Genomic DNA, 15,382 nt, shown 5'->3' with positions numbered 1-15,382 from the left:
AGTTTTTTTGTTTGTTTGTGTGTTTTTTTTTTCACCCACCAAGGAGCCTGTAAGTAAAACAAAACTTACGAAGCTTGTTCCCTGTTAGCTAACAATGTAAGTTTGGAGAATAAAGCCTGAAAAGCTGTTTGAGTCCCTCGGAAGGAAAGCCCCATGTAAGTACAAAGTATTGTTGTGGGCTTTGAAACAGCTGTTAAGAGATTGTCAGAGATCTGCCAGACAGATAAAGTTGGCTTAGCTCTCTAAGCTAATACCGTGTAGACGTATATTGTCTTCCTGCCACTTGCAACAGGACATTTATCTGTTTGAGCTGTGAACACAATTTAGTATCACTAACCATCTCTTGGCCATGTGGCACTATTCTCTGACATTTCAGTTTAATGATTCTTAGTTTTATTCTTAACTGTTTCAGTTTACCTCAAGCACAGCAGTCAGAAATTGAAGCATGTCCCAGTCTCTGATGTATGCTGAACCATCTACTCTCTGAACACCTAAGTTTGGGTTTTGGCCGACATCTCATCCAGGTTTTTTATTATTGTTAAGTGTCAGAATTCTTGACAGTGGACATGCTAGCAGGAGCATCAGATTAATCCCAAGTGACTTGATCTCAGTAAAGATGCTGTAGAAAAATCCATTAGCTGCATGGCAAGGAGCCCATCATTCCTATCTGTGCATGCTGGACTCAGTGGGACACGTCTTCTAAGGAGATGCTGAAAAAGGGAATTTTTCATAATGCATATCATGTGTTTCGGAGTTGGAACAGAGCAGTTTGTTGGGAGGATTTTAACTGTCGAGAGAGATGGTTGCTTAGAAACCATTCCTCCTGCCCCTTTGCCGCTAGGGTCACCGTTAGTGTTTGGTGTCATGATGTAATCAGTGCCATGTCACCTTGGGAAAAAGAAGTGTCAGTTATGAGGATGAATTTTCCAATTCAAGGTAACATGTCTAGAAGGAACTTTTCAGGCTAAACTCTCTGAATCTTCCTTTCCTGAATTGCAATGTCTTTTTAGAGATTGTCAGAACAAATACAGCTTTACGTTTTTGAGCATGATCACTGGTTATTGACATAGGACGTGTATCTGCTATGCATAGTTAACCAAGATCAATTTTTTTTAGAGGTTCAGTTTTCTTTCTCTATGCTATCTTTATGTAGAATAATTGTGTGTCTCTTTTACCTTGATCCTATGCTTATTTGGGATTCAGATGAATGAAAATAAAATTTGGGGTTTATTTAAACAAAATTGTAAAACTCAGACATTACCCTCTAACCTTTACATATAACTTGGTAGTGTTATATGATTGAGTTCTTTAATTTTAGCTCTTGGTCCAGGAATCCTGTTATTTTTGGCATAGTTTTATTTGTTGAACGTTTATGGCATGTCATTGTTCTTTGTGTTAAGAGATGTTCATGACATCATTATTTATCTTGGGTGTAACTAATTGAAAGACTGGCTGAAATACAGATGACTTTCTCTTCAGTTTTTATGAAGAGAAGATGAACTCTGGTTTTACATCGGTTGGTCTTGTATGCTGCCTTTGTGGTTGCAAGAGTATTCAGAGGAATGTATCGCTGATTGTTTATTAAGTGTTACTCTGTGTTTCCTTAGATCTGGGCTTAAAAAAACTGCATCTATCTTATCATTTATGCATTTATTCATTCAAAAAATACTGAGCACAATTGATTGCCAAGTACTGTACTAGTCAATGGTGATACAACAGTGGACAAGACCATCTTTCCTTTATTTGATAGTTTTCCACCTTTCTAGTTCAAGTTACTCTAACATACATTATTTTGCTAATTTGAAGAGAGGTGATAATATCTTTTTTGTTACTGATCTGTAATAGTAGTCAGGTTCTATTGGTAATTGAAACAGGGTACAAGTGACATATAATTAAAGATGCTTAATGGCTGTAAAATAATTGTAGGCTCCTAAAAAAAACATTTTCTGGCAGAAAAAGATTATGAGAGAATAAGGTCGACTAAAAGAGAAACCTCATTCTAATAAGGCTGACTTCCTCCTGTCTTCTCCACACAGTCACCAAAACTTTATTTTTCTATGGCTGTCTTCTCAGGCTAGCTCTATCATTCTGTAACTATTAAAAGGACAACTAATAAATCTTATAAGTTGCTTTGTACGGAAGGGTGAAGCCGGTAGTACAAGGAGGAAGCTTTTCTCTTGTATCTCACGTGTAAATCAGGGACCTTCCTTACTTTCCCATAGTATAAATTGTATACTACTCAATATGAAGTTTCTAAAGAGAATACTTCTCGGTTTGATTGTCTGACTCAGAGGAAGGCATCTCATGTTGGACATTTCAGGGCAGGGAGGAGGAGAAGGCAGTCTCTACCAAGGTGAGTGAGTGTGGGAGAGTTTATGAGACATGTTGACCCTAGTAGTTTCCTCCAAGTCACATTATAAAGGTAGCAGCCTTCTTGTTGGGCTAGGCTTGCTTACATGCAGCCCTCTCTTTGGGATAATAGGATGGAATAAAGTGACTTTGGAGATTCCTTTCATTTTTTAGGATTCTATACTTTAAAGAGAAGGTATTGGATGAAGATGTTGAGGACCAAGTAAAAGTTGTCTTTGGTGGATGGTAGTGGTCAGAGAACAGTGATCCTAGGAGATCAGGATTATATAGGCACCATTGTTTTGTTAATCCAAACCTCTTAGGTTTGTGGGGAGCAAAGGATACTAAAATTAATTTTATAATGCTTCAAAAATAAAGAAAGAAATGGGGTCAGGTATAGTGGCTCACAGCTGTAATTCCAGTACTTTGGGAGGCTGAGGCAGGAGGATCACTTGAGACCAGGAAGCTGAGGCTGTAGTGAGCCATGTGCACATCACTGCACTCCAGCCTGGGTGACAGAGCAAGACTCTATCTCAAAAAAAAAAAAAAAAAAGTGCTCTTTTTAGACAGTTCCTGTCTATAGGAGGAAGGTCCCCAAAGTCTTTAAATAGGGTTTTTTTTTTGAGGCGGGGGTTGGTTTTATGAAGAATAGAAATTTATTTCCTCATAGTTCTGGAGGCTGAGAAGTCCAAGACCAAGGTGCCAGCATCTGGCAAGGGTCTTCTTGCTGCATCCTCACGTGGCGGAAGAGCAGAAGAGCGTGAGCCCATTCCCACAGCCCTTTTTATAAGGACACCAATCTATTAATTTCCAAACATGAATTTTGGGGGACGCATGCAGACCATAGTGGGGAGGATCCTTCCTGCCTCTTCCAGCTTCTTGTGGCTTAAAGATTCCTCAGCTTGTGGCTGCATCACTCCAGTATCTGGCTGCCTCTCCAAAAGACTTTCTCTTTGCCTCTGTGTCTGTATCTCAGTCTTTCTCTGCTTTATTTTTATAAGGACTTTTTTCATTGTACTTAAGTCCACCAAGAGAATCCAATACTATTTTATCTCAAAATCTTTAACTACTTGTACCTGCAAAGATTCTTTTACCAAATGAGGTCCCATTTGCAGGTTCTAGGGGGCCCAGATGTGGGTTTATCTCTTTGGGGCCACCATTCCACCCACTGCTTTCTCCGAAACACATCTCAAGTCTGTCCATTTTTCCACCTTCACTGAACTACCATGATTCTTCTCTCCTGGGACTCCTGCCATCAGCCTCTCCTGCTTTCATTTCTCTACCCCATAACCCATTTTCCACAAAGTCTAAGGGATCTTTTAAAACCCTGCGCCAAACCACGTACCCCTGCCCAAGGCCCTCCAGTGCCTTCTCTTACCTGTGCAGAGCTGGTCTCCTGCTGAGAATTTACATCTTCACCCAAATGTCACCACCTTGAGGTGAGCTTCTAGTGATTTTGAGCTCATGTGCTCACGTCACTCTTTCACCACCCAGCCCAGCAGGCCACCAGGTTTCATTTATTCTCAGCATTTATTACAACTTGAAAGCATATTCTCTCTCTCTCTCTATCTTTCATTCACCTATCCCTCTTTCCACCCACCTACCTACCCATCCATTTGTGAAATTAAAGAACAGAATTCTTCTTTGTGAGGAATATCGTTAACATATTTTAAAACAGTTCCATCACCGGACCTCCTCTCCACACCCTCTCCCCCTTTTTCTCTTCTAATAATGGTGGGTTCTTCATGTCCATGGTCTCTGGGCTTTTCACAATCCTCACTGCTGTTTCCTATCATGTTACCTGGCAGAGAAGGCAAAACAAATTGAGATTTTTTTTTTCTGGTTAAAATCTCCAAATAAAGTTGTAAAAAAAAAAAAAAAAAACCAAAGAATTTTAGGAGTGTCATTTTTACATAAGAAATGACTTGCTAGAGTTTCTGTTTATGGATTGAATATTACCTCACTGAAGGACAAAAGGTTAAGATTTTTGGCAGTGAACTTCGTTAGATGTCAGACCATTGCTTGGGCTATGCAGCAGATGCATTTCCTTTTCAGTCCCCACAACTTGCTGCTGTTGCTTTCCTGCTCATCACTTCTGTGAAAATCTTTGTCCTTTTCCTTCTTTTTTTCTGGTCTCTGTTTAACTGTCTTCTGCTTTCATTTCATCATTCTGATGAAAATCTAAGTGTTGTTTGGTGGAATAATTCTCCCCCTTGATGTCTCCAGGCACTTCCATGCCCAACTGGTAGCAGAATTCTCTCTCTGTATTCATTTCTGCTTCTTGGAGACCTGATACCGATTGGTAAACAATCTCATGTATGGTGCTGTCATGACTGATGTACCGCAGTGAGTAGCTGTGATGCATCACAGTCCTATAGGAAGGGCAGGTGTTGTTCTCTTCCAAATACTTGACCAGGCAACCCTTACAGAATGTGTGCAGACACTTGGCCACCCTGGTGGCATCAGTGAGGTGCCCACTACACAGGCAGCAGGTGATGTGGGCATTAGTGTCCCACAGCTTCATCCTTCTGGGCTACATCTTTGGCTTTTCCTCTGGATGTCTGTCTGCTTGTTTTTCTTTCTGCCTGGGCATGGAGGCCCCAGGTCATCACTCTGACTCACTGATTCTGCCTCAATCTGCACTCTGGTTCACTTCTGGCCCTTGCTGTTTTTTCATTTTCTAGCACAGAAGCAGTCACTTTTGAGGGACAGCCAGGAGTCCCTGCTACATTGTGAAGCAGTGGTCTTGGTCTTGGGGGTGCAGGCAGGGGCACTCCAGGAGAAGGAAGGGGTGCTGCTCCCTCCAGATCCACCCCCAAGAGGAGGAGAAAACAACCTGTCAGGAATTTAAAGTAAAGATATGGAAGTCCTCAGGTAGTTTTGATGGTTCCTGATAGTTTTCCTCATAATCTAAATATTCTATCATTTTTCCTCTATCCAGACTCCTTTTCAAGTTTTTTTTTTTTTTTTTTTTTTTTTTTTTTAGAAGGAGTTTTGCTTTTGTTGCCCAGGCTGGAGTACAATGACATGATCTTGGCTTACCACAACCTCCGCCTCCCGGGTTCAAGTGATTCTCCCGTCTCAGTCTCCCAAGTAGCTGGGATTACAGGATGCGCCACCACGCCCTGCTGATTTTGTATTTTTAGTAGAGACGGGGTTTTTCCATGTTGGTCAGGCTGGTCTCGAACCCCCGACCTCAGGTGATCTGCTCACCTTGGCCTCGCAAAGTGCTCCTTGGTCCATTTTTATAATTATTTCTTCACACACAATCAATACCCTTTCTTACCCTCTCTCTATCCTCCACGCTCTCTATTGAGCTCTTCTGGTAAGACTTGCTGCTGGTTAAGTCTCTGTGCCTACTCCCTTCTCCACCTATGCCTGCGCCCAAGCAGCTGAATGTGGCTGGAGAACAACTCACAACCATCTCAACAGGTCTCACTTTAAATGTATGATGTCACATCTGAAGTGGGCCTAGAAAACTGCCTGGCAGTCCTGCCCCCTTCCCCCGAGGATTTACTTGCCCAGTCTCCAAGACGACTATTTTACACTTTTTCCTCTCACCTCAAACCACCAACATTTCTCTTTCCCTTTCCAGTTTTTTATTTGACTGAGAATAAAAGAAACGGAAAGATGAATTTCACGCATTCCAGCCACCGAATCTGCCCACCTGCCTGCACCATGCCTGTCTCTCTGCCCTTCCTTCCCTACCGTTGCAGGGGAGGGTGTATACAAGACGGCCTGTGCACTGCACACTGTCTTCTTGTAGTCATTGTGAAGAAGCCAATCTGTCCACTATGTACCAGGCTTAGTTTTAAGTCCCTTATAATTTTTTTTTTTTTTTTTTTTGAGATGAAGTCTTGCCCTGTCACCCAGGCTGGAGTGCAGTGGCGTGATCTCTGCTCACTGCAACCTCTGCCTCCCGGGTTCAAGTGATTGTCTTGCCTCAGTCCCTCCGGTAGCTGGGATTACAGGTGCCCGCCACTACACCCAGCTAATTTTTTGTATTTTTAGTAGAGGTGGGGTTTCACCATGTTGGCCAGGCTGGTCTTGAACTCCTGACCTCATGATTTGCCTGCCTCGGCCTCCCAAAATGCTGGGATTACAGGCATGAGCCACCGTGTCCAGCCAAGTCCCTTGTAAATTAACTAATGTGATTCTTACCACAGCCCTGTGAGGTAGTAATAATATCAGTTTTGCAGATGAGGAAGCTGGGGCACAGCAAAATTCAGCAACGTGTGCAAAATCACACAGCCATGATAAATTTGCGTGGCTTCAGAGTCCATGCATGCAGCCACCGTATAATACTGTGTATCTCAGGATATTCTCCTGCAGCTGCTTCTCTCTTTCTTGCCTCTTTGATTGCCCCTCTCAACGAGATCTGACCCATTAACTTACAAGCAGGTTCTGTTTTCTATATTCTATTTTAAGAACCTACCCTTGACCAGGTATCTCTCTCTACCTGTATCCTAGTTTCTCTGTTCTCCTTTTAGCCAAATTTCTGGTAAGGATTTTTTGTTTGTTTGTTTGTGTCTTCTAATCTTCTTTTGAAGCACTCCAACCTGGCTTTGTCCTTGTCATTCCTCAGAAACAACTTTTGTCAAGGTCACCCATAGCCTCCCAGTGCCCAAGCCAGAGGGACATCCTCAGTCTCTTCCTCAGACCCTTGGAAATACTTTCTTCATTTGCCCTCCCTGACACTACACTCTCCTTGGTTTTTCTCCCACCCCAGTGGTCACTCCTATCTCCTGTGCAGATCTCCCTCTGCTGGTCACCCTCTAAATGGTGGCTTTGCCAGGGAATGTGGTCTGGACCATTTCCCTTTCTGTCTATACTCGCCCTCTTGATAATCTCAGCCAGTCTCAGGGCTTTGGATATTATTTATAAGCTGACGATTCCCGAACTTTTATCTCTAGCTTTGAAACGTCCCTGGACCTCCAACATTTCCTTGGATGCCATAGGCCGTCACACAGTTACTATATCTCAAATGACAATTCTTGCTTTGACTCTTTATCTTTTAGGTCCCATTTTCAGCCATGTGGGATCTTCCTCCTGCATTTCAGGTTATAATTATCAGCAGGGTTCTACCTTCAAAATTATATCCCAGATCTCAGTACCTCTCTGCTCTTTCCAGACTGTACCCTAGTCCAAAGCACCGTAATCTATTCCTGGTTTTTAAATGGACTCCTTATTAGCCTTCCTGTTTCATCTCTTGCTCTGATATAGCCTGTTCTCCACCCTATTGCCAGAGTCATTCTTTAAACATGTAAGTCAGCACTAATTGTTCCCAAAAAAACTACTGAAATAAATAAAAGACTCAAAAAAAAGCAAGAAAGAAAGAAAAGAAAAAAAAGTCAGATCTGGCCCCTGCCCATTTCTTCCTGCCTCGTTTCCTGTATTTGCCCTGGTTCTCGCAGCCCAGGCTTCTTTGCCATTCTTTGAACGCAGCAAGGCCACACCTGCCTCAAGGATTTAAGTCCTTGCTATTTCCTCCACTGGGAATGCTCTTCCTGTAGATGTTGACCTAAATTAAACAAGATAATTCATTATTTCGGTATGTCCTCTGTTCAAACTTTACCTTGTCAGAAAAGCTTTCTTTAATTTCCCTTTCTAAAATAGTAGTGTCTGGCATTTTCTATCTTCTTGCCGGTTTTAATGAGAGTAGAGAGTTATCTGTCTATTATTTGTTTGCTGTGAGTCTTTCTGAGTGGCGTATGGGCTCCATGACAGCAGAGACGTTGTTGCTCTATCCCTAGTGTCTGCAACAGCACGTATTAGGGGGCTGATAAATATTTGTTGAATTTTTAGAGTGGTGACAGATATTAATTCTACCAAGTTAAAGGACATATAAAAATTAGCAAAGATTAAAGGTGACATTTTTTAAAACTTAGAAAACCTCTAAATGATAGAGGAAAGGGAGTATGTGTGGAGAAAGTTGTGTAGAAGCAGAAAAGGAGAGTCTCCAAGTTCTTGGGCTCTGGTTGTCCTTCTTCCCTTCTTTTCTCCACCATAGGAGGAGAGTTACCTACTGCAGTCACTGCTGTGCCGAGAGTCAAGGGGAGAGACCAAAGGGGAAGGCCTTTTGTGGACTTCGTGGGCACTTATCAGGGGCTTCAGGGGTGCATCCATGGGGAGGATGGGGCCTTGAAGTATTGCTAGGAAATTAACATTGGTGAAACAAAATGAAATTGGGGATTTTTTTTTTTTTTTTGAGATGGAGTTTTGCTCTTCTTGCCCAGGCTGGAATGCAGTGGCACCATCTCGGCTCACCATAACCTCCACCTCCCAGGTTCAAGTGATTCTCCTTCCTCAGCCTCCCGAGTAGCTAGGATTACAGGCATGTGCCACCACTCCTGGCTAATTTTGTATTTTTAGTAGAGATGGGGTTTCTCCATGTTGGTCAGGCTGTTCTCAAACTCCTGACTTCAGGTGATCTGTCCACCTTCACATCCCGAAGTGCTGGGTTACAGGTGTGAGCCACCGTGCCCAGCCTACGAAATTGGAGATCTTATGTTCCTTAAACCCACTCCACTTGAAGCATTGAAAATGACAACTTGTGGTGAAGTGCCATGTCTCACCTGTAATCCTAGCATTGTGGGAGACTGAGGGAGGAGGATTGCTTGAGTTTAGGAGTTTGAGGCTGTGGTGAACTACGATCATGACACTGCACTCCAGCGTGGGCAGCAGAATAAGAACACGTCTCTTAAAAAAAAAAATCTAGAAAATGATGAATTGTGGATGTTAACTCTTACAATGATGATAATGGTAATTTTTAATGTGTTGCCTTTCTGACCACTCCTGGTGAATATCCCATTTCCCAATTCCTTTAGAGTTGGATTGAGAATGTTGATGAAATTATTTCCAGTTTCTTGGATTACTCTTCCTTAGAGAGAACAAGATCCAAGGTGAATTCATGTGCTCTTCACTTACCATTGTTGTGAGTTCTACTCACTGATATGGATAAATAGAAAAAAACTGTGCCAAAATAATGAATTCTCTCCGTTAACATTATGAGCTATAAAGGGATGGGAACAGCTTATTTTAAGTTTTGTTAGTACTTCAGTGTGGTAACTGATAAACATTTAATGATCTCCAGAAAACAGCAAAAATAAAACAATTTATTGTATTGTATAAATACAATATTTATATTGTAAATATAAATAACTTTAATAACAAATCATATTACCTGAACTTTGACTCCCAATAAACATCTGCCTGATACTTATCTGACGTGACTATGGTTTTGAAAGTTTAAACTGTAGGACATATGGTGGGTGTATAATCCTGCAAAGTTCACATTGTCTGACTTTGGCTATAAAGATGTGTTTCAAAACACCAAACAGTTATTTGTAGTGTTTGGATCATTTCAAAGGATTCATTTGTTTCAGCATAAACTCATTATATGTCTCTATATTTCCCTTTGATTTCTTTTTGCCTAGAGGGAGAAGATGATGAGGATGAAGAGGACGAAGAAGATGAAGATGAAGAAGAGGAAGATGAGGATGAAGATGAGGAAGATAAAGATGCAGACTCGCTGGATGAGGGCTTGGATGGTGACACTGAGCTGCCAGGGTTTACTCTCCCTGGTGTCACATCCCAGGAACCAGGCTTAGAGCAGGGAAACATGGACCTGTTGGAGGGAGCTACCTACCAGGTGCCAGATGCCATTGAATGGGAACAGCAGAATCAAGGCCTGGGTAAGAGGCATGTGTATTTCCCTTTTCCTTCCTTCTCTCCTTCTTTTATGTTTCTAAGGTGACAGCCTTCTTTCATTGCCATCTATTGTAGAGAAAAATGGGTTTTCTATATTTATGAGTAGTTTCTACATCTATGGGTGGTGGTTAGGAGTATAAATATAAACTCATTGAAGAAATAACTGATAATTAAACATTAAAAATTATCAGTTACTTCTTCGATGAGTTTTTATTTATGCTCTTAAATAGCCAGGCTCCAAACAGTCTCTAACTGCCTATTTGAGCACAGTTGCCTGATTTTTGGAAGAAACTCAGTTTTTCTTTCCCAGTTGGAAGACAGCAGTAGGCTTTAGGAGGACATCTGCACGGGGAGGAGATATGTGCAACCAGGATGCCCGGACAAACAGCACCAGGGGATAGAGTCGGAGAACAAATGCATTCTTGTTCCACTCTGTCCTTTGATAATTTGTTCCCTAGCGGAACTTCTTCCCCTGCTTGTAGGTGAGCAGTTGGACAGTCCCATGACTTTCCTATTCAGTCTTGTGGCTGCATTGCCTTGTCAAACACGATTTCATTTCAGCCACTAGGATGTCCAGACCACTCCATGCTCACTGTCTATTCATGGCTCATGCTTGTGGCGAGAGACTTGGACGACACAGGCTGCTCCTCAGCTCGGCACTTCCTTCCCCATTAGCAGGGAAGCTCCCCAGTCTGTCCCTCTCCTCTTGTCAGAGGGAGACGCTATTAAGCTCTGAGTGACTCCTTGAGGCCCTATTCCTTTGACTGGAGGTGAAGTGATCTCTTCTCCAAAGAAACTCTTCTCTGAAATGCTCCTAGTCTTTAACAGCTGGGCCCATTGATTCCTTCAGTGTGGCAGATGTTAGATTTAAGTGTCAGAAAAACTGGCAAAAATACTAGTTTAGGAGACATTTTGTTGAAAATTTGGAAGTTGGTGTGGGCTTTGCTCTGGATGTAATTCTGGGAGTGGCACTCTGTAGACTGGCATACAGGTTGTAGTGTAGCTGGGACTTCCTGTGGAATATGCTACAGGAAGGAGAGGAGATAATAAGGGATGGACTTCCAGTGGACAGACAACATTTCCTGAATTACTTTCTGGCCAAATTCCGCATGCATTGGACAATGGTTACTTTAAAAACATGTCATATGAAACTGATAAAAACTTATACGGGTATCAAAACATTATAATATCAAAATACTGTCAAACAAACACAAAATAAGATGAACTCTGATCTGTGAACAAGTGAATGAATGTTTAGTTTGAAATGCTTCTGTTCTACATGAGCAGGTTTGAAAGGAATGAAATAAAATACAAAATACAAAGATAACTTATTGCAGAGCAGGTTAAAAACAGACAAAAATCTACACATAAAGTGACTCCTCAGGTTGTGCACAGCTTTATAATATGGAAGTATCATGTACAGTTAAACAGCCTTTCAGGATGGATGGGATGGATATTCAGAGACTAGCACTTTATTGGAGGGAGGAGCGAGGGAGACAGGGTTGCCTTAGCACAGAAGCAGGGACATCATATGGCATCTACTCTGGATGTGTGGTCAAAGGAATGAAGTTTCACCACTTACAAAGTGAACTTGCCATCTATGAATAATTATAAGTAATTGGAGGGTCTTAGCAAAATATAGGGAAGCTCTGATTCAAGCTAAAATGATCATTTGGGCTGTGGTATTATCATGCTCCTCAACACAAATTTACCACTGAATAGGAGTCAGATTTTTAAGGAATCAACTTTATTGAGGTGTATATTATTACACAATAAATTGCACTTACTGAAAGCATACGATTTGATGAGTTTTCAGAGTTATATACACTCAGGCAACCCCCATCACAGTCATAATGCAGAACATTTCCATCATTTCATCCCCAGTGCTTCCTCATGCCTCTTTGCAGTTCATTCCTCCCTCAGGTAACCACTGGTCTTCTTTGGTCACTGTACATTAGTCTGCATTTCCTAGAATTTTCTACAAATGAAATCAAATGGCATATAACATCTTGTATCTGGCTTAGATCACTTAGCCTAATGATTTTGAGATTCAACTATGTTGTTATGTGTCAGTAGTTTGTTCCTTATTATACGTAACATACACACACACGTGCTCACACATGCACACACACATATGTATAGCTGACTAGTATTCAGTTGTATGGATATAACACATTTTGCTCATCTAGTCACCTGTTGATGAACACCTGGCTTGTTCCCTGTTTTGGCTAAAAGCAGTTAAATCTTAAGGCTTGTCATGCTTGAAGCTGAGGACAAAAAGCTCTGTTGTCCTCCTGTCCTGACTCCTGATTTCAGGCCCCTTGCACAGCTAAAGTTTCTTTTCTTGTTTTTTTTTTTTTTTTTTTTTTTTGAGATGGAGTCTTACTCTGTCATTCAGGCTGGAGTGCAGTGGCGCAATCTTGGGCACTGCAACCTCCGCCTCCTGGGTTCAAGTGATTCTTCTGCCTCAGCCTCCCGAGCAGCTGGGATTACAGGTACCTGCCACCACACCAGGCTAATTTTTGTATTTTTAGTAGAGACATAGTTTCACCATGTTGGCCAGGCTGGTCTCAAACTCCTGACCTTAGATGATCTGCCCGCCTTGGCTTCCCAAAGTGCTGGGATTACAGGTGTGAGATACAGCTCAAATTTCTTAAATTAGTGATACCAGTTTAGTAATTTGTTATGCTTTTAAAAGTGATTTCTCCAGATCCTGAGCTTTTTTTAAAAAAATCAGACTTTTTCATATTATTTACTATTTCTCTAGGTGTCTCTTACTTTTTGCCATTGCTTCTTTTCCTAAAAAATTCATTTTGTCAACATGTTTTTAGCATTGTGGGTTTCCTGGGAACCAAACAAAGGAACAAATATTTCAAACTGTACTTCTCACTGTGAGAAGATTATATTTGAGGATTGTCTGGGTTTAGAGTTTTATTAGCCCACCATCATTTTCTTGGAAGGACGGGAATTCTCCTAGTAATTCAGAACAAATAACAACATCTGGATCAATATTAAATGATACAGTTTACTAAATACTCTCAGATCAGGTAAAATAGTAAAAACCCTTTTTTTCTTTGTGATGGATTTTGTGGTAGGTAGAACAATGGCTCCCTGAAGATGTCCATGTTCTAATATCTGGAACCTGCAAACACATTACCCTACATGGAAAAAGAGACTTTACTGATTTGATTAAATTAAGGATCTTTAGGCTGGGCACAGTGGCTCATGCCTGTATTCCCAGTGCTTTGAGAGGCTGAGGCAGGAGGATCGTTTGAGGCCAGGAGTTTGAGAACAGCCTGGAAACATAGAAAGACCCCATCTCTACAAAAGCTACAAAAAGTTAGCTGAGGGTAGCATGTACTTGTAGTCCGAGCTACTCAGGAGGCTGAGGTGGGAGGGTCACTTGAGCCAGGTGGAATGGTTTGTTTTCATGCTGCTATGAAGAGATCCCTGAGACTGGATAATTTATGAAGGAAAAAGCTTTAATTGACTCACAGTACTGCAGGGCTGGGGAAGTCTCAGGAAATTTACAATCCTGGCAGAAGGGGAAGCAAACATGTCCTTCATATGGTAGCAGGGAGGAAGAGTACAGACCTAAGTGAGGAAAAGCCCCCTATAAAACCATCAAATCTTGTGAGAACTCACTCTGTACCATGAGAACAGCATGGGGAAACTGCCCCTGTAATCGAAGCACCTCCCACGAGGTCCCTCCCAGGACACAGGGGATCATAGGAACTACAATTCAAGATGAGATTTGGCTGTTGGCGCAGCCAAACCATATCACCAGGAATTTAAGGCTGCAGGAAGCCGTGATTACGCTACTGCATTCCAGCCTGGGTGACAGAGTAAGACCTTGCCAAAAAAAAAAAAAGTTAAGGATCTTTAAATTGGAATAGGGAGGTTATCCTGCATTATTGGGTGGATTCAGTATAATCACAAAGGTTCTTATAAGAGGGAAGTAGGAGATTCAGAATCAGAGAAGAAGATGTGATGATGGGAGCAGAGGTCGGAGTGATGTAGCCATTAGCCAAGGAATGCTGTCAGCCTCTAGAAGCTGGAAAAGGCAAGAAAATGGATTCTCCTCCATGGCCTCTGGAAGGAATGTGGCCCTACCAACATCTTGGTTTTAGCTCGGTGAGACCCATTTCAGACTTTTGACCTCTAGAACTGCAAGGTAATAAATCTGTGTTGTCTGAAGCCTTATGGTAATTTGTTATAGCAGCCATAGAAAACGGATTCAGATTTCAATAGGTATTCAAGGAGCAGCGTCATTTTGAAAGCAGAGCCTCGTGGCAGCTATGCTCAGAGTTTAAACATTGTAAAATTAAGTATACTTTTTCCTGTAATGAATCAATAAAAATGCAAACACTGAGATCCTTTGAAAAGTAATTCTATTTAATATAATAACACTTTAATTGGCTGTCCGCTTCATTCCTATTTTTAAATGGGTTTTTTTATTTATAGGTTGTCACCTCCAGTTTTACAATATGAATGGTATTCCAAAGTAAATGCTGAAACCCATGTAAATTTTTAAAAACGAACAGATTGAGGTGGGTAGTGAACTAAAAATAATGCAAACTCTTGGAATAGATTACAGTCTCATTTCCTGTGAAGTGCCAAGAGCAGGGACATAGAGGACTTTCTAAGGCAAAGCAGTAAATTCAGGCCTCAAATTCTCTGCACTTCCGTTTTGTGCACCATCATATATGCATTGCCTCTGAAGCTTTGGAGGGAGAGAACTTAGGTTCTTCATCTTGCTGCAGGGAAACGTGAATGTGGAGTGAACTGTGTGTTGTTGGGATAGAGAGAATCAGGAGTGAAAGTTCCATATTTTGTTTGAGGCGTATTGGCTGATTGGTCAAATGTTAGCATATAGGAAGCTCTCTATTCACATATGCAGAATTAATTTCTTCTCTCATCTATCAGGTTCATTTTTACATTTATTGACAAGAACCTGTACAGAGAGCAGACACTGTGACCCACACCACTTCTTATCTTGTTGCCATAATAAACTACACAATTATCCTCTTTGCAGTGTAAAAATCAATATGACTAAAGATGAGTCAACATATTTATTTTAATGTTTATTTTCAATGTAATTAATACCTGGTGATTCACTTCTGTTTGCTTGTTATATTTGTTCGGATGCCTTCAGTTATAGGTAGTAGAAATCCTAAGTTAAATTGGTTTATAGAATGAAGAAATACATTTTTTTTTCTCAAAACAAGAAGTCTAGAGATAGAGCTTCTGGGTCTATTGATGCAGAAGCCCAATTGTCATCAGTGACATAAGTTTTTTTCCCATTTTGCTGTATTGCTATCCT

General features: G+C 41.3%; 1 protein-coding gene across 2 annotated transcripts in view; it reads left to right on the top strand.

Moving 5' to 3' along the window:
* ARMH4 (armadillo like helical domain containing 4) overlaps positions 1–15,382 on the top strand; it is a 149,533-nt gene that overhangs the window by 43,448 nt on the left and 90,703 nt on the right. For both annotated transcript variants that reach the window (XR_010338600.1, XM_021670876.2), the window contains exon 5: positions 9,786–10,043. Coding sequence is in view for 1 of the 2 variants with exons in the window: in XM_021670876.2 (XP_021526551.2) it covers positions 9,786–10,043 (258 nt within the window). In the remaining variant the exon portion in view is untranslated. The remainder of the gene's footprint in view (positions 1–9,785; positions 10,044–15,382) is intronic.

This window comes from Aotus nancymaae, unplaced genomic scaffold (genome assembly GCF_030222135.1).
Source record: "Aotus nancymaae isolate 86718 unplaced genomic scaffold, 86718_ANA_hifiasm-v0.15.2.pri h1tg000062l, whole genome shotgun sequence".
NCBI lineage: Eukaryota > Metazoa > Chordata > Mammalia > Primates > Aotidae > Aotus > Aotus nancymaae.
Note: the sequence above shows the minus strand (reverse complement) of the source record. Positions and strands in the feature narration are given on the sequence as shown.